The sequence below is a fragment of the Ranitomeya imitator genome, chromosome 6 (genome assembly GCF_032444005.1).
Source record: "Ranitomeya imitator isolate aRanImi1 chromosome 6, aRanImi1.pri, whole genome shotgun sequence".
NCBI classification, from domain to species: Eukaryota; Metazoa; Chordata; class Amphibia; order Anura; family Dendrobatidae; genus Ranitomeya; species Ranitomeya imitator.
The window spans coordinates 441,631,610-441,658,481 of record NC_091287.1 but is presented as its reverse complement, the minus strand read 5'-3'; the positions used below and the strand labels follow the sequence as shown (position 1 = coordinate 441,658,481).

Sequence of the window (26,872 nt, the reverse complement as noted above, 5' to 3'; positions counted from 1 at the left end):
GTGTGATTTAGTTATTGCCAACACCTGTTAGGTGCCACAGGTAAGTTACAGGTGCTGATAATTAATCAAATTACAGAGGCATCACATGATTTTTCGAACAGTGCCAATACTTTTGTCCACCCCCTTTTTTATGTTTGGTGTGGAATTATATCCAATTTGGTTTTAGGACAATTCTTTGCGTGTTTTTTTCATTTAAGACAAATTAAATGAAGATAATAACAAAGAATTTGTGTTTGCAATCATTTTCAGGACGAAAATTAGTATTATCTGACAGAATTGCAGGGGTGTCAATACTTTTGGCCATGACTGTATGTAGCAGTAATTTTTTATTTTTTCAAAGAAATTTACAAAATTTATTTTTTTAGGGACCTATCCATGTTTGAAGTGTCTTTATGGGTCCTATATATTGAGAAACCCCCAAATGTGATACCATTTTAAATACAGAACCCCCTGATATACTGGAAACTGCTGTCAGGTAGTTTATTAACCCTTCAGGTGCTTTTCAGGAATTAATTCAAAGTGGCGTGACAGAAATGAAAATGTGTAACATTACTACAGCCGTCAGACTCTAAGGCCGCTATTTGGTCATGAATTGCCATGGCAAACATCAGGACCACACAATCATGATCTGAGGTCACCAATTGGGATAAAAACGAAGCCCTCACACTCTGTTATCCATTTATAATGATGTAGTCACTATTGACAGCAGCATCTAAGGGGTTAAGCAGATTTGGACTGTGCCAACACTGATCGTGGATGATGCAGCAAGTTGTCAGCTAAAGTGTCCAGCCGACAGCTGCAGGAATGTTACCTGCATGGGGATACTATTCTCTTATATCTCAGGTCAGTTAAAAGACGTATTGGCGGTCACAAAGGGGTTAAGTAAAAGCATACATATGTTTATTTTGCCCTTTTTTGATCTGACAGGATCATTTTTATAGGTTATATACAGATAAGTCCATATATATTTGGACAGAGACAACATTTTTCTAATTTTGGTTATTACCACAATGAATTTTAAACAAAACAATTCAGATGCAGTTGAAGTTCAGACTTTCATCTTTCATTTGAGGGTATCCACATTAAAATTGGATGAAGGGTTTAGGAGTTTCAGCTCCTTAACATGTGCCACCCTGTTTTTAAATTGACCAAAAGTAATTGGACAATTGGCTCCAAGGCTATTTCATGGACAGGTGTGGGCAATCCCTTCATTATGTCATTCTCACTTAAGCAGATAAAAGGCCTGGAGTTGATTTGAGGTGTGGTGCTTGCATTTGGAAGGTTTTGCTGTGAAGTAAACATGCGATCAAAGGAGCTCTCCATTCAGATGAAACAAGCCATCCTTAAGCTGCAAAAACAGAAAGAAACCATCCGAGAAATTGCTACAATATTTGGAGTGGCAAAATCTACAGTTTGGTACATCCTGAGAAAGAAAGAAAGCACTGGTGAACTCATCAATGCAAAAAGACCTGGACGCCCACGAAAGACAACAGTGGTGGAAGATCGCAGAATAATCTCCATGGTGAAGAGAAACCCCTTCACAACAGCCAACCAAGTGAACAACACTCTCCAGGAGGTCGGCGTATCAATATCCCAATCTACCATAAAGAGAAAACTGCATGAAAGTAAATACAGAGGGTTCACTGCACTGTGCAAGCCACTCATAAGCATCAAGAATAAAAAGGCTAGACTGGACATTGCTAAAAAACATCTAAAAAAAGCCAGCACAGTTCTGGAAGAACATTCTTTGGACAGATGAAACGAAGATCAACCTCTACCAGAATGATGGAAAGAGAAAAGTATGGCGAAGTCGTGGTACAGCTCTTGATCCAAAGCATACCACATCATCTGTAAAACACGGCGGAGACAGTATGATGGCTTGGGCATGCATGGCTGCCAGTGGCACTGGGTCACTTGTGTTTATTGATGATGTGATACAGGACAGAAGCAGCCAAATGAATTCTGAGGTATTCAGAGACATACTGTGTGCTCAGATCCAGCCAAATGCAGCCAAACTGATTGGTCGTCGTTTCATACTACAGATGGACAATGACCCAAAACATAAAGCCAAAGCAACCCAGGAGTTTATTAAAGCAAAGAAGTGGAATATTCTTGAATGGCCATGTCAGTCACCTGATCTCAACCCAATTGAGCATGCATTTCACTTGTTAAAGACTAAACTTCAGACAGAAAGGCCCACAAACAAACAGCAAGTGAAAACCACCGCAGTGAAGGCCTGGCAGAGCATCAAAAAGGAGGAAACACAGCGTCTGGTGATGTCCATGAGTTCAAGACTTCAGGCAGTCATTGCCAACAAAGGGTTTTCAACCAAGTACTAAAAATGAACATTTTATTTAAACTTATTGAATCTGTCCAATTACTTTTGGTCCCTTTAAAAACAGGGTGGCACATGTTAAGGAGCTGAAACTCCTAAACTCTTCATCCAATTTTAATGTGGATACCCTCAAATGAAAGCGGAAAGTCTGAACTTCAACTGCATCTGAATTGTTTTGTTTAAAATTCATTGTGGTTAATGTCTATAACCAAAATTAGAAAAATGTCTCTGTCCAAATATATATGGACGTAGCTGTATTTACAGGATTGTTCTTAGATTGCTTTAATTAGAGATTTTATCTCTTATAGTGTACAGCTAGCTTGGCCCAGAGTGTGCAGAGGTTACATTCCTGGAGAGAGGTTAAAGGGGTTCTCCTCTAGGGAAATAAAAAATTATCTTAATGCTCATACCTTCATAGACTATTAGGATAACATGAATAGTGCTGTTTTCCATCCTCACAGTAGTTGTAATTCTGTGACTCTGGAGCTGCTCGTTGATGATCCCCCAACCTTCTGGGATGTTATGGCACACATCAGGGGACGTGGCCAGCTCCTAGTGGCTAGCAGCCGCCTGCCCTGTAATTAATACTATCTGCTTCTATTCCATTTGATATCAGGGGGTGTGGCCTGTTCCCCGCTGCTAGCAGCAGCCAGCCCCCCACTATAGGTGCAGGCAGCCCCTGTTAGGCCATGTTCACACAGTGCGTTTTTTACCGCGGAAACGCAGCGGTTTTGCCGCTGCGGTTCCGCGGCTGTTTTCCATGCAGGGTACAGTACACTGTACCCTATGGAAAACAGGACCCACTGTGCACATGGTCCTGAATTGAAAAAAAAAAACCGCACTGATTAGCTGCGGTAAAAAAGAAGTACCATGTCACTTCTTTTTCCTGAACCGCAGCGGTTCTGCACCCATAGACCTCCATTGTGAGGTCAAACCCGCAGTAAAACCCGCAGATCAAAAATAGATCTGCGGGTTTTATTGCGGTTCGTGGTGCAGAACCGCTGCAGCAGGAAGTGCGGGGAAGCGGGCGGAAGTGCGTGGGTGGAGTGTGGCTGCCCCGATCCCACCCCCCCATGCTCCGATGCCCCTCCCCCGTGCTCCGATGTCACCCCCCCGTGCTCCGATGCCCCCCCCCGTGCTCCGATGCCCCCCCCGTGCCCTAATCTCCCCCCCTTATACTTACCCAGCCTCCCGGTGTCCGTCCGGCCGTCTTCTCCCTGGGCGCCGCCATCTTGCAAAATGGCGGGCGCATGCGCAGTGCGCCCGCCGAATCGGCCGGCAGATTCGTTACAAAGTGCATTTTGATCACTGAGATATAACCTATCTCAGTGATCAAAATAAAAAAAATAGTAAATGACCCCCCCCCCTTTGTCACCCCCATAGGTAGGGACAATAAAAAAAATAAAGAATTTTTTTTTTTTTTTTTCACTAAGGTTAGAATAGGGGTAGGGTTAGGGTATTTTCAGCCATTTTAACCCTAAAAAAATTCCTAGAAAACACACAGACTCTGGCTAGAAAACTGCATCAGAAAACTGCATCAAAACGCATCAAAAAAGGACCAAAAAAAGGACCTGCGTTTTCTGCCAAGAGCTGCAGTTTTTTAAAAACCAGTCCTGAAAAAAAAAGGATGGAAATCAGGAACGTGTGAACATACCCTTACCGTCTGCTTGTATTCAGTCTGAGCTCAGGCAGCGTGGTGGTGCGTGGCCTGCTCCCTGCTAGTTGCTGCCGATATATTCACGGACCCATTGACTTTCATTGCCAAGTTTGATCAACATGGGATATTCCTCTTTGATTCTGAATAGACCACTTGGTCCGCAAGAAATCACAGACATTTGAACAGCCCCATGGTCTTTCATAAGTACGAGTGCGATCCATGATATACATGAACAGTTTTTGTATGCAAAAAACATTTGTGAATGAGCCCTAACAGTTATACCAGCAAATATTCAGTCGCTAGTCAATGTAGTGGTGGGATCCTTTGATGTGACAAAATTAGTGTATAAAAATGGATTGAAATGAATGTTTACTTCGAGTTTATTATGCTTTTGATTGTTTTTTTATCGTAGTGCTCATAGTAAAATATATAACATACAATGGCAGCCCGGAACGGTGTAGACACAGCTTTGTATTATTATTACTGTCTATGTGAGCGGATAAGAACATTTTTTATGTAATGTATTGGAGAACGCTTTACAATACTTCATTTTCTTTGAGCGTCTTTCCAGTAATGAATGTTAGCCCAAGTTCAGCGTAGGTGTAAAACCGCTTTGGGGATGCACGTTACTGTCAAAACAGGAGGCTCATTAGCTCCTCGGAGACAATACCTCTGTCATGCTATCACTTCACAAATGACAATCCGAGCTTTTTCATCTACAGTCAAAGCACGACAATTACTGTGTTTAAGTGATTCTGTCGCCTGCACACAATGGAGGCGACCATGTGCCGGGCTAATATTTATGAGTATGTAAACTGTGAGCAAGAGCCTGTGCTGTCACACAAGGAGTGGGTCGATAGTTACTTGTGGTACGCCATATAATGTAGACTCATTTGTATGTTTAGATGACAGAAAATCGGTAGTTTTGTATTGAGGAATATAAGATGAGGCTCACAATTTTGACAAACAAGACAGACTCCAAACTGATAAGACTTTAGTGTTAAAATATCAGTCTATTGCTTAGGACAAGTTTACTCAACGTGTATAGTAATGAGAAAAAATATCCTAAAACAAAGTTAAATGGTCAATGACTTTTCAACAAACTTTACATATATCAATAATACAAGCATTTATAAGAAGATTTATAATGTATATTGTGAGAGAAATATGCTTCTTTCTGCATTTATCCTCAATTCTCAGCCATCTTAACTAACTATCCACTTGGAAAAACAGCTCGTCCATCTAGATGAAAGCAAGGCAGACTGCAAGCTCACTGAAGTATCAGGTTACAGCTCCTACTAAAGTGAACCTGACTGCTGATACGTGCTGCTCAATCCATGGGCACCATGTACAGGTACTGGCCATGTGATCTCAGCCATTTATATTTGATTCTGAAATAATGCAGCCTTTCAGAGTAAAACATACTTTAAAAGCAGTCGGAGACCTAGCAGCGCTAGAGATTAGCCGGACAGGCATGTACGTATAGGCAGAGACCTGTCAATCCAGGGCAGCGGGTAAGGAGAAGTTGTCGGAGACCCATCTGTCCGGCTAGTCTCCAGTGCTGTTTTTAAAGTTTGTTTTTCTCTGAAATGCTCAGATCATAGAGCCAGTGCCTGATACATGCTGCCCATGGATTGGGCTGCATGCGCCAGCTGTCATGTTCACTTTAAAGTCTATAGAAGGGGAGAGGATGTACTGATAAAAAACAGAGAAATTCAAATCGTGCTGCAGCTTCTAGCAAGTAATTTATTTCATCCCAGAGCTGGATTCACATATACACCGTTTAGTACTGCTGTATAACATTTCCCATGATGCTGCTGCTGCTTCAGAATATGTTCTACTCAGAAAACTGAACTATAAATGAAAGGTTAGCTATGCTATCGCTGTAGAGGGCTGCAGTCATCCTGCTACATTTTTATTACAGTGTAAGGACTCGCTCACATGAGCGTATAGCTCAGAAAACTGCTATGTGATGTTTTATCGGATACCATTCGGACCAATTTTATACTATGGGGCAATTCAGATCTGCTTGCTGCGAATGGCTCAGCAAATCGGATTACGCATTCAAGTCTTTGGGTGCGTGTAAAACATGTGACTGGGCATCCGCAGACTCAGACAATGGAGAAGATGGAGAAATTATGTTCTCCATCTTCTCCTGACATGTGATACTCATTCGAAATAATCGGCTCACAGTAAACTGACTCTCGGCTCAGGCTCTGATCAGATCTCTCGGAAGAGAAAATCATTGGTTGTGCCTGGCTGCTCCTGGCCTAAGATAATGGTTGCGCTCGGCAGCACACTGACTTTTTTGGGTTGGGAGACTTGGATAGGCATGTGGTCCTATGGATCTCACAGGCTTGAAGTTAACAAGGACAGATCACCAATCAGGAACTACGGAAAAGCCATATCAGGACGAAATGGAAGAGCAAATGGGTCCAACAGAATATTTTTTTAAATGAAAACGGTCAAGTACTAAACGGTCAAGCACAGGTAGTTTTTTCTTCTATCCTTCCAGTAAACGGGCATGGCACCAGGAGATGGAACAGGATCCTTGATGCAAACAACTGGCTAAGACGATGGTGCAGACAACAAGGATTCGGATTCCTAGACCACGGTGTGAATTACTTGTACGATGGACTCCTCGCCAGAACTACACCTCAACAAACCTGGAAAACACACATTCGCCAGAAGACTCGCTACACTCATCAGGAGGGCGTTAAACTAGAAGAAGAGGGGACGGGAAGAAAAACATTAGACTTGAACAAAGAAGACCCAGGAAAACATACTCAGAAGGGAGGTAAGAACATTTCTAAAACAATCCACAGCGAGGAGATTGGAACAAAACAAAATCCTCTAAACTGCATGCTCGCAAACGCCAGAAGCCTGACAAACAAGATGGAAGAACTAGAAGCAGAAATATCTACAGGTAACTTTGACATAGTGGGAATAACCGAGACATGGTTAGATGAAAGCTATGACTGGGCAGTTAACTTACAGGGTTACAGTCTGTTTAGAAAGGATCGTAAAAATCGGAGAGGAGGAGGGGTTTGTCTCTATGTAAAGTCTTGTCTAAAGTCCACTTTAAGGGAGGATATTAGCGAAGGAAATGAGGATGTCGAGTCCATATGGGTCGAAATTCATGGAGGGAAAAATGGTAACAAAATTCTCATTGGGGTCTTTTACAAACCCCCAAATATAACAGAAACCATGGAAAGTCTACTTCTAAAGCAGATAGATGAAGCTGCAACCCATAATGAGGTCCTGGTTATGGGGGACTTTAACTACCCGGATATTAACTGGGAAACAGAAACCTGTGAAACCCATAAAGGCAACAGGTTTCTGCTAATAACCAAGAAAAATTATCTTTCACAATTGGTGCAGAATCCAACCAGAGGAGCAGCACTTTTAGACCTAATACTATCTAATAGACCTGACAGAATAACAAATCTGCAGGTGGTTGGGCATCTAGGAAATAGCGACCACAATATCGTACAGTTTCACCTGTCTTTCACTTGGGGGACTTCTCAGGGAGTCACAAAAACACTGAACTTTAGGAAGGCAAAGTTTGACCAGCTTAGAGATGCCCTTAATCTGGTAGACTGGGACAATATCCTCAGAAATAAGAATACAGATAATAAATGGGAAATGTTTAAGAACATCCTAAATAGGCAGTGTAAGCGGTTTATACCTTGTGGGAATAAAAGGACTAGAAATAGGAAAAACCCAATGTGGCTAAACAAGGAAGTAAGACAGGCAATTAACAGTAAAAAGAAAGCATTTGCACTACTAAAGCAGGATGGCACCATTGAAGCTCTAAAAAACTATAGGGAGAAAAATACTTTATCTAAAAAACTAATTAAAGCTGCCAAAAAGGAAACAGAGAAGCACATTGCTAAGGAGAGTAAAACTAATCCCAAACTGTTCTTCAACTACAGTTAGGGCCAGAAATATTTGGACAGTGACACAATTTTCGCGAGTTGGGCTCTGCATGCCACCACATTGGATTTGAAATGAAACCTCTACAACAGAATTCAAGTGCAGATTGTAACGTTTAATTTGAAGGGTTGAACAAAAATATCTGATAGAAAATGTAGGAATTGTACACATTTCTTTACAAACACTCCACATTTTAGGAGGTCAAAAGTAATTGGACAAATAAACATAACCTAAACAAAATATTTTTATTTTCAATATTTTGTTGCAAATCCTTTGGAGGCAATCACTGCCTTAAGTCTGGAACCCATGGACATCACCAAACGCTGGGTTTCCTCCTTCTTAATGCTTTGCCAGGCCTTTACAGCCGCAGCCTTCAGGTCTTGCTTGTTTGTGGGTCTTTCCGTCTTAAGTCTGGATTTGAGCAAGTGAAATGCATGCTCAATTGGGTTTAGATCTGGAGATTGACTTGGCCATTGCAGAATGTTCCACTTTTTGGCACTCATGAACTCCTGGGTAGCTTTGGCTGTATGCTTGGGGTCATTGTCCATCTGTACTATGAAGCGCCGTCCAATCAACTTTGCAGCATTTGGCTGAATCTGGGCTGAAAGTATATCCCGGTACACTTCAGAATTCATCCGGCTACTCTTGTCTGCTCTTATGTCATCAATAAACACAAGTGACCCAGTGCCATTGAATGCCATGCATGCCCATGCTATCACGTTGCCTCCACCATGTTTTACAGAGGATGTGGTGTGCCTTGGATCATGTGCCCTTCCCTTTCTTCTCCAAACTTTTTTCTTCCCATCATTCTGGTACAGGTTGATCTTTGTCTCATCTGTCCATAGAATACTTTTCCAGAACTGAGCTGGCTTCTTGAGGTGTTTTTCTGCAAATTTAACTCTGGCCTGTCTATTTTTGTTATTGATGAATGGTTTGCATCTAGATGTGAACTGTGACGCCCAGGAGACCGGGATACCCAGCACCGGACCAATGGAGTCTGTCTCTTGAGGGGGATGTCACGGGTGGCTTGACCCGGTGCTGTGGCCTCAGGCAATGCACAGTGTAAGGGGTATCATGAGGGGACAGGCACTTACTTGATCAGCAGCAGGTTCTCCCAGCGGTGACGATCCCGATCCTGGATAGATGGCTATTGTCCAAATGAAAGACTGAGGCACTGAAACGTTTAACCAGTTTACTTTAACATAAAAGGATTTACAACCAGTCCTGTCACCGGAGTCTGTATGGGAACTCTGAGTTACTTTGACCCTGCCGGGGTCTTCGCCTCTTATTGTGCGCAATTTCTGTGTGGCCCTGCTGCTGTATGTGAACTGGCTGCCGGCCCAATCTGTCCCCTCCGGGTCCTGGTTCGACGGGCAACCCGAGTCCTTTTATCGGTTTACCCCCTCCGGGAGTACCGCTGAACTCTGTGTCTGTTGCTGCGTCCGGCCCTAGTGAAGCTGATATCACCTCACGTTTTTCCGGTTGCTGTATTATATATAATGAATACAGCCACGGATCCGGTATCCGTCTTTGCGCCTGTTCTGGGTAGTGATTAATGCTACCCGGTTCTCACAATGTCCTTTTTCTCTATCCCTCTTCTCCTCAGGCCGGTGATTTAGGCCTGGTAACAGTCACAGGGCTGTTAGAGATTCAACTGTATGACCTCTCACTTTCAGCTCCTTAGCCCAACTGCCATTTCTTCTCTCAGACCAGAATGGATCAAGGGGAGTCTCTGGAGCTCCCCCTTCTGGCCGGAGGTGGTAGTGCAGTCTTGCTATTTTAGTATTTGTACTTACTGTCAGTAACTATTTTTGTGGCAAATACCCCTAGGGGTGCCACAGATCCCTTTGTATTTACTGTCATGGAGTTTTCTCTTTACTGTTGACTTAGAGACAGATATACCTACTTCACTGAGAGTGTTCTGGACTTCAGTTGATGTTGTGAACGGGTTCTTCTTCACCAAATTAAGTATGCGGCGATCATCCACCACTGTTGTCATCCGTGGACGCCCAGGCCTTTTTGAGTTCCCAAGCTCACCAGTCAATTCCTTTTTTCTCAGAATGTACCCAACTGTTGATTTTTCTACTCCAAGCATGTCTGCTATCTCTCTGATGGATTTTTTCTTTTTTTTCAGCCTCAGGATGTTCTGCTTCACCTCAATTGAGAGTTCCTTTGACCGCATGTTGTCTGCTCACAGCAACAGCTTCCAAATGCAAAACCACACACCTGGAATCCACCCCTGACCTTTTAACTACTTCATTAATTACAGGTTAACGAGGGAGACGCCTTCAGAGTTAATTGCAGCCCTTAGAGTCCATTGTCCAATTACTTTTGGTCCCTTGAAAAAGAGGACGCTATGCATTACAGAGCTATGATTCCTAAACCCTTTCTCCGATTTGGATGTGGAAACTATCATATTGCAGCTGGGAGTGTGCACTTTCAGCCCATATTATATATATAATTGTATTTCTGAACATGTTTTTGTAAACAGCTAAAATAACAAAACTTGTGTCACTGTCCAAATATTTCTGGCCCTAACTGTATATCAATAGTAAAAGAATAAAAACTGAAAATGTAGGCCCCTTAAAAAATAGTGAGGAAAGAATGGTTGTAGATGACGAGGAAAAAGCTAACATATTAAACACCTTCTTCTCCACGGTATTCACGGTGGAAAATGAAATGCTAGGTGAAATCCCAAGAAACAATGAAAACCCTATATTAAGGGTCACCAATCTAACCCAAGAAGAGGTGCGAAACCGGCTAAATAAGATTAAAATAGATAAATCTCCGGGTCCGGATGGCATACACCCACGAGTACTAAGAGAACTAAGTAATGTAATAGATAAACCATTATTTCTTATTTTTAGGGACTCTATGGCGACAGGGTCTGTTCCGCAGGACTGGCGCATAGCAAATGTGGTGCCAATATTCAAAAAGGGCTCTAAAAGTGAACCTGGAAATTATAGGCCAGTAAGTCTAACCTCTATTGTTGGTAAAATATTTGAAGGGTTTCTGAGGGATGTTATTCTGGATTATCTCAATGAGAATAACTGTTTAACTCCATATCAGCATGGGTTTATGAGAAATCGCTCCTGTCAAACCAATCTAATCAGTTTTTATGAAGAGGTAAGCTATAGGCTGGACCATGGTGAGTCATTGGACGTGGTATATCTCGATTTTTCCAAAGCATTTGATACCGTGCCGCACAAGAGGTTGGTACACAAAATGAGAATGCTTGGTCTGGGGGAAATTGTGTGTAAATGGGTTAGTAACTGGCTTAGTGATAGAAAGCAGAGGGTGGTTATAAATGGTATAGTCTCTAACTGGGTCGCTGTGACCAGTGGGGTACCGCAGGGGTCAGTGTTATGACCTGTTCTCTTCAACATATTCATTAATGATCTGGTAGAAGGTTTACACAGTAAAATATCGATATTTGCAGATGATACAAAACTATGTAAAGCAGTTAATACAAGAGAAGATAGTATACTGCTACAGATGGATCTGGATAAGTTGGAAACTTGGGCTGAAAGGTGGCAGATGAGGTTTAACAATGATAAATGTAAGGTTATACACATGGGAAGAAGGAATCAATATCACCATTACACACTGAATGGGAAACCACTGGGTAAATCTGACAGGGAGAAGGACTTGGGGATCCTAGTTAATGATAAACTTACCTGGAGCAGCCAGTGCCAGGCAGCAGCTGCCAAGGCAAACAGGATCATGGGGTGCATTAAAAGAGGTCTGGATACACATGATGAGAGCACTATACTGCCTCTGTACGACCGCACATGGAGTACTGTGTCCAGTTTTGGGCACCGGTGCTCAGGAAGGATATAATGGAACTAGAGAGAGTACAAAGGAGGGCAACAAAATTAATAAAGGGGATGGGAGAACTACAATACCCAGATAGATTAGCGAAATTAGGATTATTTAGTCTAGAAAAAAGACGACTGAGGGGCGATCTAATAACCATGTATAAGTATATAAGGGGACAATACAAATATTTCGCTGAGGATCTGTTTATACCAAGGAAGGTGACGGGCACAAGGGGGCATTCTTTGCGTCTGGAGGAGAGAAGGTTTTTCCACCAACATAGAAGAGGATTCTTTACTGTTAGGGCAGTGAGAATCTGGAATTGCTTGCCTGAGGAGGTGGTGATGGCGAACTCAGTCGAGGGGTTCAAGAGAGGCCTGGATGTCTTCCTGGAGCAGAACAATATTGTATCATACAATTAGGTTCTGTAGAAGGACGTAGATCTGGGGATTTATTATGATGGAATATAGGCTGAACTGGATGGACAAATGTCTTTTTTAGGCCTTACTAACTATGTTACTATGTTACTATGTTACTATAACTTTGTATATGTTGATTTTACCACTGTTAAAATAAATCATCATGTAACAATCCTTTTAATCAGTGTAGGAGTAAGTGGAGTCCATAGTCGCAACAATAGCATGAAAAATAAAGGAATCAACTTATGAAATTAATGAGCATGGCTTTTGATGGTAAGAATGGCTCCCAAGAGAGTGATCATAGCAGTCTCCTATTGAATATCTGACTTCTGGATATTTCCTGACACAACTTATTGAAATGTCTATAAAAGAATAATGTCGAGTTTACACTGACCGATTCGGGCCACTAAAAGGAACCTGTCAGCAGGATTGTGCACAGTAACCTACAGACAGTGTCAGGTTGGCGCCGTTATAATGATTAAACTGATACCTTGGTTGATGAAATCTGTCTTGTGGTTGTTCTTTAATCTTTATTTATTTTCAGTTTCTAGTTAATGATATGCTCGTGCCCTAAGGCTGGTCTGGAGGGGGCTTCATGTGGTGCTCTGATTAGATATTCATAATGCAGACTGCTGACAGGTCACTGATCCCTCACTGACGTGCCCCCTAGTTTGCATAATGAATATCTACATATACTTTAAAAAAAAAATACTGCAGCAAAATCGCATGTTTTGTGTGCCAATAATACATTTTTTCAGGTTATTCAGCTACAGGAAAAAAACAATCAATTTGAAAATGGTGTCCGCCACGCCTGCGCAGTAGCTGCTATTGGTGTCTGCTGCTGTGAACTGATAGCTGCTGCTACGCATGCGCCGGCGGTGCCATCTTACTGGAGAAGTAGAAGAAAATTCCTCCTCCAAGATGGCACTGCCAGCACATGCACAGTAGCAGCTATTGCTTCACAGCAGCAGACACCGATAGCAGTTACTGCGCAGGCACGGTGGGTGCCATTTTCAAATAAATTTTTTTCTTAATGGAAAAAGTTGTATTTTTACTGACTGACATATTTGCTGTAGTATGTGCTTCTATTCCTATAATACCCATCATTGTGCCTCACAGAACTAATATATATATATGTTTTGGTTTTTTTTTCAAAAACGGTGCTGAAAAATCCACACACAAATCCGCAACGTGGACACATAGCCTTAGGGTTAGAGTTGGAATTAGAGTTAGGGTTGGAAATAGGGCTAGGGTTGGAATTAGGGTTAAGATTAGGGTTAGGGGTGTGTTGGAGTTAGGGTTAGGCTTGTGGTTAGGGTTATGGTTAGAGTTGGGATTAGGGTTAGGGGTGTGTTGGGGTTAGGGTTGTGGTTAGGGTTGGGATTAGGGTTAGGGGTGTGTTGTGGTTAGGGTTGTGAATAGGGGTGTGTTGTGGTTAGGGTTGTGATTAGGGTCATGGTTAGAGTTGGGATTAGGGTTAGGGGTGTGTTGGGGTTAGTGTTGGAGTTAGAATAGAGGGGTTTCCACTGTTTAGGCACATCAGGGGCTCTGCAAATGCAATGTGATGCCTGTAGACCAGAGGTGTCAAACTGCATTCCTCGAGCGCCGCAAACAGGTCATGTTTTCAGGATTTCCTTGTATTGCACAAGGTGCTAGAATCATTCTGTGCAGGTGATTAAATTATCACCTGTGCAATACAAGGAAATCCTGAAAACATGACCTGTTTGCGGCCCTCGAGGAATGCAGTTTGACACCTCTGCTGTAGACCATTCCATCAAAGTCTGCATTTCAAAATGTCACTACTTTCCTTCCGAGCCCCGACGTGTGCCCAAACAGTGGTTTACCCCCACATATGGGGTATCAGCGTACTCAGGACAAACTGGACAACAACCTTTGCGGTTTAATGTCTCCTGTTACCCTTGTGAAAATAAAAAATTGCGGGCTAAAAAATCATTTTTGAAGAAAGAAAAATTATTTTTTTATTTTTACGTCTCTGCGTTATAAACTTCTGTGAAGCACTTGGGGGTTCAAAGTGCTCACCACACATCTAGATAAGTTCCTTGGGGGGTCTAGTTTCCAAAATGGGGTCACTTGTTGGGAGTTTCTGCTGTTTAGGCACATCAGGGGCTCTGCAAATGCAACGTGACGGCCGCATACCATTCCATCAAAGTCTGCATTTCAAAACATCGCTACTTCCCTTCTGAGTCCCGACGTGTGCCCAAACAGTGGTTTACCCCCACATATGGGGTATCTGCGCACTGAGGACAAACAGGACAACGTTTGGGGTCCAATTTCTCCTGTTACCCTTGTGAAAAAAATAAATTCTGGGCTAAAAAATAATTTTTAAGGAAAGAAAAATTATTTTTTATTTTCACGGCTCTGCATTATAAACTTCTGTGAAGCACTTGGGGGTTCAAAGTGCTCACCACACATCTAGATTAGTTCCTTGGGAGGTCTAGTTTCCAAAATGGGGTCACTTGTGGGAATGTTTAGGCACACAGGGGCTCTCCAAACCGAACATGGTGTCCGCTAATGATTGGAGCTAATGTTCCATTCAAAAAGTCAAATGGTGTTCCTTCCCTTCCATGCCATGTGCCCAAATAGTGGTTTACCCCCACATATGAGGTATCGGTGTACTCAGGATAAATTGCCCAACAAATTTTAGGATCCATTTTATCCTGTTGCCCATGTGAAAATGAAAAAATTGAGGCCAAAAGAATTTTTTTGTAAAAAAAAAAGTACTTTTTCATTTTTACGGATCAATTTGTGAAGCACCTGAGGGTTTAAAGTGCTCATTATGCATCTAGATAAGTTCCTTGGGGCGTCTAGTTTCCAAAATGGGGTCACTTGTGGGGGAGCTCCAATGTTTAGGCACACAGGGGCTCTCCAAACGCAACATGGTGTCCGCTAAAGATTGGAGCCAGTTTTTCATTCAAAAAGTCAAATGGCGCGCCTTCCCTTCCGAACCCTGTCGTGCGCCCAAATAGTGGTTCCCCCCCCCACATATGGGGTATCAGCGTATTCAGGACAAATTGGACAACAACTTTCGGGGTCCAGTTTCTCCTTTTACTCTTGGGAAAATAAAAAAAATTGTTGCTAAAAGATAATTTTTGTGACTAAAAAGCTAAATGTTCATTTTTCCTTCTATGTTGCTTCTGCTGCTGTGAAGCACCTGAAGGGTTAATAAACTTTTTGAATGTGGTTTTGAGCACCTTGAGAGGTGCAGTTTTTAGAATGGTGTCACTTTTGGGTATTTTCAGCCATATAGACCCCTCAAACTGACTTCAAATGTGAGGTGGTCCCTAAAAAAAATGGTTTTGTAAATTTTGTTGTAAAAATTATAAATCGCTGGTAAAATTTTAACCCTTATAACTTCTAGCAAAAAAAAATGTTTCCAAAATTGTGCTGATGTGAAGTAGACATGTGGGAAATGTTATTTATTAACTATTTTGTGTCACATAAATCTCTGGTTTAACAGAATAAAAATTCAAAATTTGAAAATTGCAAAATTTGCTAAATGTTCGCCAAATTTCCATTTTTTTCAGAAATAAACGCAAAAATTATCGACCTAAATTTACCACTATCATGAAGCCCAATATGTCACGAAAAATAACAATCTAAGAATCGCTACGATTTGTTGAAGCGTTCCTAAGTTATTGCCTCTCAAAGGGACACTGGTCAGAATTGCAAAAAATGGCCAGGTCATTAAGGTCAAAATAGGCTGGGTCATGAAGGGGTTAAAAACATTCAGTGAAATATTTCCCCTCACAAAATGAATCCACTGTGATCCCCTGCTGTAATGTCAGTATTGTCTTTTGCTTCCTCCCCTGCCCAGGAGATGTGGCATGTTCCGTACACGGTCAGACATAGTCAATTTTTAAAATGAACTTTCGTTCATGGGAAATCCCTTTAATGTGACCAGCTTCCTCCGCCTGCAGACACATCGCGCATCTGCCACCGGGATCAGCCGAATGATTCACTGCACCTGCGTGTAATTTGCGCAGCGCAGTGAATCAGACCACCGCCATCTTTGTGCAGACAGATGGCGTCGGTCACATTAAAACTGTGCATGCACTCCTCCTGTGCAAAGATGGCGGCAGTCAGTGAATCATTCCGGCAGTGGTGTGTTCGTGAAGGTGTTCCGCTGGTGGTACCACGCAAGAGGCTGCGTGAGTGTGTGAGTGAGAGTGTGATTGTGAGTGTGTGAGTGTTAATGTGAGAGTGTGAGTGTGAATGTGAGTGTGTGTGAGTGGGCGTGTGTGTGTGTGAATGGAAGTGTGTGTGGTACGCACAGCGTATAGAGTGTGTGTGTGTGTGAATCATTCAGCTGATCCCGTTGGTGGCGTGTTCACGATGGTGTTCCGCTGGTGCTACCACGCAAGAGGCTGCATGAGTGTGAGTATGTATGAGAGTGTGATAGTGTGAGTGTGTGAGTGTGTGAGTGTAAATGTGAGTGAGTATATGAGTGAGTGTGAATATGAGTGTTATTGTGAGTGTGTTTGTGTTGCGTACGGCGTATAGAGTGTGTTTGGTTCGACGGTATTCCGCTGGTGGTACCGTGCAATGGGTTGGTACCAGCAGCAGTTTCCATATTGAGACACCCATCACTTGGGTGTCCCAATATGGCGGTCGGTGAACTTCCTTCGCTTAGAATTCTGGGATACGGTGACATCTGGGCAGAATAGGAACTGAAAACATTACAAGGCAATTATGTAAATATATATATATACATATATATATATATATATCTACTCTTGCATCACAACTTTTTGCAGTATTTTGTGTGTAACAAGACATTTCAGCCCCGAGAGAGACTGAGTGCAATACTCATAAGAATTTCTGAACATAAGCCCCCAAAAATGCCATAATGAAGAGCATGTTTTCTCACACAGCTGCTCTCCTGATCTCGCACATACAGATGTGTGAGGAATTATATTAGCATCTCTATTACAAGCTGCCCTGTATTAGTGTATTAGTTCTCCAATATGAAAACAGTGTCCAGAATCTGAAATATGTTTCCAGTCCTTATCTCCAATAAGATATGTAAATTGTCTTTCACTTTCTCCTACGGCGATTTTAATATTTGTAGGCAGTGATAAGATTTCTCCCTGGTGCGGTGCCTTCTGCATACCAATGAGCAAGCCGGAGACGCGGTGTCCAGGCAAACATCTCTTGTTTTATTATTCACAGCCGGTTACCTGCTCTATATCTACACTAACATTTTGTTTCAATGAGAAACCAAGCAGCTAAAGCTTTTTTTTCTCTCAGAAATCCTTATTAAGACCTGATAACGGATGGACACATGTTCAGATAATCATGGCATCACACAGATGTACGATATATACGGAGTTGTCTGCTTATTAGGGTTGTGGTAACGTTATGTATGACCTTCTTTTTTTTTTACCTCATGAAGGCCATGGAAGCCAACTGGAAGGTTATTCGTGATGAGGGCCTGGCCGTCATGGATGAATCCAAAGGCCTTTTCCTTCCTGAAGATGAAAATCTTAGAGAAAAGGGTGACTGGAGTCAATATACATTATGGCAGCAAGGTAACCATTTAATGCAGTGCTTGTGAGGTGGGCTCCATTGAGGAGGAGCCCCCAGTTGTTGGTAAATCAAATCGGTACATTTATCTAAGGCTGTCAGCTATGCTGCGATGTAATGTAACCCAAGAAGAAGATAGCTTCTCCTTCATTAATGTCACCACTGAACTGCAATTGCAAAGATCTTGTGTTTTATAACCTTGTAGTCATTTTAGGTCCACCTGACTAAAAGGTCCATGGGTATAAGTACCTGACCATTAAACATAGCTGCTACAGAGCCAATCTCCACCCGAAGGGAAGGCACGCTTGATATGAGTATGGATGTTGCAAGGTGGCATCAACAATTGAGCCCCATTTCAATTTCGTTCTATGGAGTTTTGTGACTACTAGTTGCTCCTTTGCGACGTGCATTATTCCATCTTTATTATGTGCAGCATATACGGTATATATATTTATATACTGTATATAGTGACAGTACTTTTTGCATTAATCTTTGCATTATGAAATCATACTGTGCTGCAACGTCATCTGCTCCTTGTTGGTGCTGTGATCTCACCGCTGTGTCAAGCATAATCCTTATATGCAGTGAAGATTACAGGGTACTTGGGCTCATAATTGTCTATAACTTATCAGTCTAAATATCATGTGATTAAAAAATTCTGAGACACAAACAGAAGTTGGCCTGAAGGCCGCGGTGTTTATTTAGGGTTACCCAAAGTAAATTCAAATAATAATACATTTTAATCAAATATTTAATAAATAATTATACCAAAATCACCTCAATACATTAAAATCCTGTCCACCCAGCATTGGCTGGATGACCCTTCAAAAGAAACACTTCAACAAGAAAACAAATAACAATTAAATAGGGGCGGGTGGGCCGGGAGATGCTTCACTGTTGAAATCTTCTGTCAGACAGCTCAAGATCCAGAAAGCAGAGGTTTTATATATGCCCTTTTCCCACCTAAACTGACAACTGCCAATCAAAGCCCTGTTAACAAAATCTGCCCTATCAAGGCAAAATGATCTCAAGTGCCCCCTTTGATGATATATTACGGGGACTCACATTGTCACACCTCCATGACATCTCTGTGAGCATTATCCTTGCACTGAGACATCATGTGAATTATTTCTGGGAAGTGACTTCTCTGTGACGTGGCTGTGTGCATTATCCATATGCTGTGTAGTCACAGTATTATATGTCTACTGTGACATCGCTGTGCAGAATATCCTGTTACTGTAATATCACTGTGTGCATGATTTCTTTGCTTTTCTTTAGGCCGGTGTCACACTTGCAACTGCAATGCGAGACCCACGCCTCAATACCCGGCACTGCCGCCGGCAGTTCGGACCGGAGCGTTCAGCTGCATAGGAATACATGCAGCGATACACTCCGGTCCCGAGTGCAAGTGTGACACCTGAAAGGGAGTCTGTCTGGAGACTTAGCAACCATGCTACCACTGTACCTGTTACTGATACAGTTCCTGAGAAAGTAACTTTTAATTCATATGCAGGAGACATCGGAGCACCCATGTTATGGCCATTAGTTTTGTGCTCCGTCATGCCTTTTCAGTTACATATTGGGTCTTTCCTCCACTTCTGACTGACACTTTCCAGAGCGAACACTGTCTGAAGGTTGCCGATGTGCGTCCATTCCCCCCCTGTCTTTTTACTTCTGACGCCGCTCGCTGCACTTCCAGGTATAGTGAGCGGCGTTAGAGAAAAGGAGAGAGGGAGCAAAACACGCGTGCCCGCAAACACGCAGGCAGCACTCAGACAGCGCTCACTCTGGGAAGCAAGTTAATTCTTAATTCCTGTATGTTACATTACAGTATATTAGCTATCTGTTGCAAAAGACAAGTGGCGCAAAGAATTATCTAAAATATTGATACATTTTTTATGTTCTGAACTCATTGGTAATGGTGGTAGGGGTGGCTGTGGTTGGATGAGATTATATTCGTAGTTTTGCAGAAGAGTCCCTCAGTTACTAGTTATTTCATTTGGTAGCCTATTTTAATGTATGTAAAATATTTCTAAATGCTGATAATAAATTATACGCTTCATAGTAGTTATGAAATCTGTCAACTGTATTTGAAATATATTAAGATTCATACAGTTTTTTTCATTAAATAAAAATAAAATGATTGGAAAGATTATAATAATATTGTGGCTTATCAAAGCATTATAGAATTGAACAATGAACAAAAACAAGAGTTTCCATTTCTCTAGAAACAGCACCACTGTCGCTCATGGGCTTTGTCTGGTATTACAGTATATTCACTGTAATGGATCTGAGCTGCAGTACCAGACAGAGCCCTTAAACAAGAGCTTTGCTGGATCTGGGGGAAGAGACCATTTTTACTAATCCTGGACAGTCCTCTCAATTTTATTATTGTGTTCCTATTTGTTCAACATTTTATTTGTTCAACATTTTTCAAATCCAAATGATTTACAGAAAGAAGCAGGAAGGAATATTGGTATTCGATTTTTCAAGCCGTTACTCGTTAATGTACTAATTTGTTTTACAGGGCGAAAAAATGAGAAATCTTGTAAAGCCGCACCTAAGACATGTGCTTTGTTAGAAAGGTTCCCAGAGTCCACTGGATGCCGCAGAGGACAGGTAAGAGATGATGCTTATGAAAATAAACACATTGTTTCATCAGCAGGAAATTAAAGATGGTATCGAAAAATTTAAGAAAATTGCCACATGTAATAAAGGAACCTAAACTCATCTGATAATCCTACTGCCCCTCTGGCGCCCCTCAGCTGTTTGTGTTTACCTTGCTGCTGCAATGACCCTCAAGATTGCTGCAAAATATTAATTTCATCCCCCAGTTTTGTGGGGTATGTACTGTATATTACCTGACAGTAACAGACTTCACCGTTACACAACGCTCCACATAACAGCAAGAGTTTTCAAATTGTGCTTTGACTCTATTAGGTGAAAAAAGCTAATTACAAAAAGTAATGAAGGTTGCAATAATCATGGAAGGGTTTTTTTTGTTTTAAATATGGCAGTGTTGTTCTCAGTAAATGTAAGAAAAAAAGAACATTTCTCCACCTTCCAAGAATGAAATATCCAAAACATTTCATACTGAATAATGGTCTGTTAAATGGTGCACGGCAATGGATCTGAGCCGGCTAATGAGATGCCACAATATAATTATATCTTTAGAAGATAAGGAAGTTACAGCGCTCAAAGAAACAAAAATGTGAAGACTTTATTTCATAACAAGCTGTTCCGAACCTGGCACCTCGCAAAGAAATTATAAAGTCCCAACTGTTGGGTGATGTGTGCGTCATGCACTTCACTCACTTTTAGGTTAGAGTCCTCCTCAGGTTGCAGAGGTCCAGTTTCTGACGACATCACACACCAATTAACGGATTCCCAGTTCATTTTCTTCCAAAACAACTTAACTTCATGCGTCCAGTTCAGTCACAGACATTGTGCAATAATCTTCAACAATCCTAGATCCTTTACTCTGTGTTCTTCCTTTCTCTCTTGCAATTCTGCGTTCCTGTACCGTACCCTCTGATACCGCAGCGTCCAGACTAGCCACCCTATTTCATGCCCCGGGCCGTTTTTCCCTCTGAGGGCGAAATCAAGGATGGTGCTTTACAACCTTTTCCAAACCATATGTTTTGGAATTTCCTGCTGAACCTAGTTGCTATTCCTTCCTCGCTGCACTTTTCCCTTCGTATCAGTATAATTTCCGTCCCAAGGCCCTGGACTTCTCTCCTTCTTGTTACCTCAGCAACCTCACTTCACCATGTAACATACTCTAACACTCTATCTCTATCCCTAGTCCATAAAAGGTACCGTCACATTAAGCGACGCTGCAGCGATATAGACAACGAGCCGATCGCTGCAGCGTCGCTGTTTAGGTCGCTAGGAGACGTCAAACACGGCAGCAGAACGATGCAGGAGCGATCCAGTGACGTACTTATCGTTCTCGCTGGTTGTTAGCTCCATGAAAAACCATTGCAGGCATTGTTGCTTTTGCTGTCAAACATGACGAATCACGCCGACCTGACGACCAAATAAAGTTCCGGACTTCTAGCTATGACCAGCGATGTCACAGCGGGGTCCTGATCGCTGCTGCCTGTCAAACACAACGAGATCGCTATCCAGGACGCTGCAACATCACGGATCGTTGTCGTTCTCGTTGGAAAGTTGCTCAGTGTGAAGGTACCTCATAAAGACACACAACTTACACAGTATTCAAACATCATAACATTGTTTAGCATATTACTACACAATACACCAGTACCACATAACACACCATTTTTGCACATAAAACGTACCCGCTTTATTAGGAAGGAGCGTGAATGGATGCAGGGCATAATTTAGCCACCCAACACACTCCTTACACCTACTGACTTTTTGTGACCAGTTTTGTGTGTGACAGTTATGTCCCCTCTGCCTAAACTGTACAGCCTTGTGTCATCACAAACTCTAGATGCTTCTGTCCCCTAGTTCTTCAGACTAATAAAGACTTTAATTTTCTTCCACAGATTAAATATTCCGTAATGCACCCAGGGACTCACGTGTGGCCTCACACAGGACCAACAAATTGTAGACTACGAATGCACTTGGGTTTGGTTATACCAAGGCAAGGCTGCAAGATAAGATGTGCCAATGATACCCGGTATGTTTTTACCCGTAGCGTTTTACATCTATTGTGTAAATTTATAAGTACAATGCCTAAAGGACTAACTCACATTAAATGTAGGCTTAATATAAATGGAGGCTCCTGACTTTCTTGTGATGGCAAATGGCAAGGAAAAGAATGATCAAACTTGTTGGATTTCAAGTGGCTTATTACCTTCTCCCTATTGAAAAACATACAAGTTTGTGGTGAAGTCAAAAGAACAATTGTTGACTGACTGATCCTTCAGCTGACAACTAGGTTGTTTGTTCTGTCAGCTAAAAAACTCTGATTAATCAAGACTAGAATGTTTCACACTGTTATTGTTGAGGAGTAGAGTGGACTGTGAGGTGCCTGATTCATTAAGAGGCACATGGATCAGGTGAGGCATGAAGTGGTGTGAGTCTCCATGTGCACTGCACCACAAGTCTTACTTTAGTCAGAGACTGAAGTGAGATTTGAGGCATGAGGAACACCACAGCTCATCGAGAATTGGATGAATGGTGGTAGCCAAGCCTCCGTCTCCCCACAGCTTTGTCCACTTTGTCAGAGATGGGCTAAAATGGGGTGAAAAATGCAAAAGTCTCAACAGACTCGCGTTGCAAATAAATGTTGTGCCTTTTCGAAACTTTTTTTACAATCATTTTCTGATGTAAAAGCTTTGATGAATCTAGGCCTTATTGAGGTATCATCTTGGAAAACAACATAACATTTTGTCTAGTGGGATTCCTATAAAATGGTTAAATTATCGCAACTTTTTCTTTCAGATGGTATTAACAGCAAAACAGAAATCGTAAAATGTAATAATAGTTGTAGTTTGTGGTGTCTGTTTCGGTCTCCCGAACCGCGTCTGTAGTCATCTTAAATGAAGCATGTACCGTATAAATAAGTAAACACAACTGGCGTCACAGCTCTCCTTAAGGCTTCCAATTAGGCTGAGATTTTACTGTATTAGTCCTTGCAGATGATGACATGCTGTCTCAGCTAATCGTTAATTTTCCCTGGTGGTTTTATCTGTTTATTTTTCCACTTTTTGTGTTTTTTATAGAAGAGTATCAATATGTGGTGCGACAATAGAACAAGTATCTCTTGTTCTCTTAAGTCCTTACATTCTCCACATACAAAATACTGTCATGGTTCGAGCTCCACTTGTCCAATTATGCATTCTGTTCATCTTTTCTTTATTATTGTAAGGTCTAGGAACTTAATTAACTTTTGTGTCTTTAATATGTGTAGACAATTCTGAAATATAATACATTTTGTGATCCCTCAAGCCTCTCGGATGTAACACTCATCATCCATGAGCTCTTCTAAGCAGCTGACGCTATGAAATGAAAGATAATTGACTCTCATAAAGTTTGAGGAGGCTATAAAAATATATCTAAATGTTTCTTACTTGTACATTTTTTCTGTTGTGTAACTAAGAAAAAGAAGTTATGGCGGACATCTGGTAGACAGCAGAAGATAGAACTGTCTATAGACCAGGAAAAAGAAATTCCCATATTACGACCATGGACCATTATGGATGGTCATTAGTGTAGTGGTGCCAGTACACAATGCAGTATTTATTTCAAAAACTTAGTTTTGCATGCAAGAGTCCTTAACAGAAAACCTTTATAGTAACTCTTTCACAAATGTCAATGTGAAGAATGGATTCAACAGCTGCAAAAAGTTAATGTGCTGGGAAAACTGTAGACAAAAAATGTGCAATACTGCAGGAAAAAAACACTTTAAATTGAAATACAAATGTCAATATTATTTATTGTCCATATGGGACCACCCCATTTTTTAAGCAGCTTCCATCTGATCACCTGGGTTTTGGCTTCTGGACCACCAAATGATCACTAAAGAAAAGTGGTCAGTGTTTCTGTTGTGGTCAGTAGGCGACCATGTAATACCTTGTTGTGAATGTTCTAGCCACACTCCCAATTGGTTGTTTGCTTACCCTGACCAGCCAGGAAGAGGTCTAGCGGAGTCACTGGCTTGGCAGTCTCTATATCTCCATTAAATTAATGATAAAAGAGCCGCATAGATGGATGCCTACCTCTCCTATTTGTGGTTGTGAGGGTCAGGTGGCATCTGGATCCCAGACATGTGATAGGGGTCACTCAGTTGTCTTTCAGCAGCCACCCACGATAATGTTCAGATCCACTGATACAAACAGGAGATGACCTGAGTGGAGTCTATTATAATATGCAGTATGGGCCATGAATACAGCAGTCATTTATCAAACAAGTAACAAAAAGTGAGGTATCGAGGAACTAGGTATGTATTTGGGATACTTTTCAAGCTAAAATGAGAGTTATCAGATTTGACAATACAAACTGCATACAGTATCAAACTGATCTCCTAGAACTGATGAGACAGGAGTACTTACTTTAAAAATTCACGTCTTAGAGTGGCTGTATAATTCTGATGTTATCATGAGGATTTTATGAGTGTGGGTAATAGTTAGACCTCCACAGGATCCAGATGTGGTCAATCCCCACCCACGCAGTCTGACTGACAGCTGCAACTTGTCCTGAGCAGTGTGTGTCATCATATTATATAGCACTGTGTACTTACAATTGCACATTTTGCCTTTCTACCTGTTATGCCGGTAACTTGCACTCCTTCTAAGCGCCACCCTACTCAAAGCTTGTTCTGTTTTGCTCCACCTAGTCTCTGACCATTATGCTAAGCTACCATGTACTTCACTTACACCTCTACTGTTTCTGCCATTTCTATGTAAGCCGCCACCTGGCTATAGGGATGCACAGCCAAACTCTGCAGGAATTAGTAGCCACTCTGTCCTGCAGAGATCTGCTTCCCCAGCCTATCACCTGCCAGCAGGTGATATACCAGGCAACTCCACCCTCCTATCCTCCCCTGAACATAGGTTCCTTGTAGCTCAGTCTCTAGTTGCTATATTAGCGTATTCCTGTTTTGTCTCTCCTGTTATCATCTCGGCTTGCTTACTCATTTATCCTGATCTTTCTGCTCCTGACCTCTTCTACATATATTCAACCTGTGCTGTCTGCTCTGACCTCGGATTGTCTGACCACATTTTTGCCTTCATCCACATGTACCCCGTACCTGTGTCTCTGACCCTTCGGTCACCTGCTGCAGACTGCCCTGGTGTGGTACTTGGTGTCCACTGGCGGCCACGCCTAACCTCACCACCAAAGGCTCTAGTGAATACCCGGTAGACACATAGTCATGCCCCTCCAGAGTAAGCCCAGCCAGTGACACAGTGGGTCCACACCCACCAGTGTTACACATCCAGTAAATTCTTATCTTTTGTCTCCTTTATGTAGAGAAAGGAAAATCTCTTTTCCCTGCATGAATCATTCCCTTCTTCAACTCCTGACCCAGCTGCTCCCTCCTCCCCATACCAGGGACTTTTGCAGCGACTTATGAGCCATGCAGGGAAAATTGATCTCCTGTTTCTACATACAGCTTACAAGGATTCAGCAGCTTTTAATCACATGCTGTCATAGACCTAATGCAAAAGAGAAGAATTAGCTGGGTAGAAGGGCAAAATGAGCAATCGTTAGTACACAGTGCTATATAATATTAAGACTGCAATATATTAAGAGAATAAAAACTTTGATGGAAGGAGGCTTCTATAGGGTCCTAGAAGGGAGCATAAGGGAAAAAAACACAGAATCTTGATAACCTGCTGCTAATATTTTGCAGGTCGTGGGAAGAAGGCAAAGTGCTCATATTTGATGATTCCTTTGAACATGAGGTTTGGCAGGACGCTAACTCTTACCGCCTGATATTTATCGTGGACGTATGGCATCCAGAGCTGTCACAGCATCAACGGCGGACACTGCCAGCTATCTAGTCACTGTCAGAAAAGGTTTACAGGGTCCAATATGTGAAGGAGAAGAGGGTTTCCGGCTGAAGCCCCCACAACATTTCCCATTGTCGCTGCCTATTTGTATGTGTTTATGTTGCTTTTTTACTGAATACTATTTTTACAAAAGATGTAATTGAATTGTGGTCGTAGAAAGACTAATTGAAGGCGTTTCTTATAATTCACACTCTCTTATTCTGTTTTTGTGAAAGAAAAACCACTATAATTGTTTTCCAGAATTGTATTTTATATTTAAACAGTTTTTTACATAGTAGCATCACCCATAACTTACCGTACCCAGACACTAACTACCAATATTTACCATGGCCTACTATTATGTCATGGAAGAATATTGGGTTTGAGCTGTTTTTATAGTAAATAATGCACAGCCTTAGTTTGTTCACTATGAAATATATACACACACACATATATATATACACACACACATATATACATATATATGTGTGTGTGTGTGTATATATATATATATATATATATATATGTACAGTGGGGCAAAAAAGTATTTAGTCAGTCAGCAATAGTGCAAGTTCCACCACTTAAAAAGATGAGAGGCGTCTGTAATTTACATCATAGGTAGACCTCAACTGTGGGAGACAAACTGAGAAAAAAAATTCCAGAAAATCACATTGTCTGTTTTTTTAACATTTTATTTGCA

At 41.7% G+C, this 26,872-nt stretch overlaps 1 protein-coding gene across 5 annotated transcripts in view; it reads left to right on the top strand.

Annotated features, from left to right (window-relative positions):
• The window catches only part of ASPH (aspartate beta-hydroxylase), a 223,983-nt gene extending 197,320 nt beyond the window's left edge, over positions 1 to 26,663 (top strand). The window contains exons 25-28 of one of the 5 annotated variants that reach the window (XM_069731394.1): positions 17,577 to 17,712; positions 20,235 to 20,326; positions 22,222 to 22,355; positions 26,034 to 26,663. In XM_069731394.1, the coding sequence (XP_069587495.1) occupies positions 17,577 to 17,712; positions 20,235 to 20,326; positions 22,222 to 22,355; positions 26,034 to 26,184 (513 nt within the window). In that variant the 3' untranslated portion in view covers positions 26,185 to 26,663. The remainder of the gene's footprint in view (positions 1 to 17,576; positions 17,713 to 20,234; positions 20,327 to 22,221; positions 22,356 to 26,033) is intronic. The other 4 variants (XM_069731396.1, XM_069731393.1, XM_069731398.1 and 1 more) reach the window with 4 other exon arrangements.
• Positions 26,664 to 26,872: the final 209 nt, after the last annotated feature.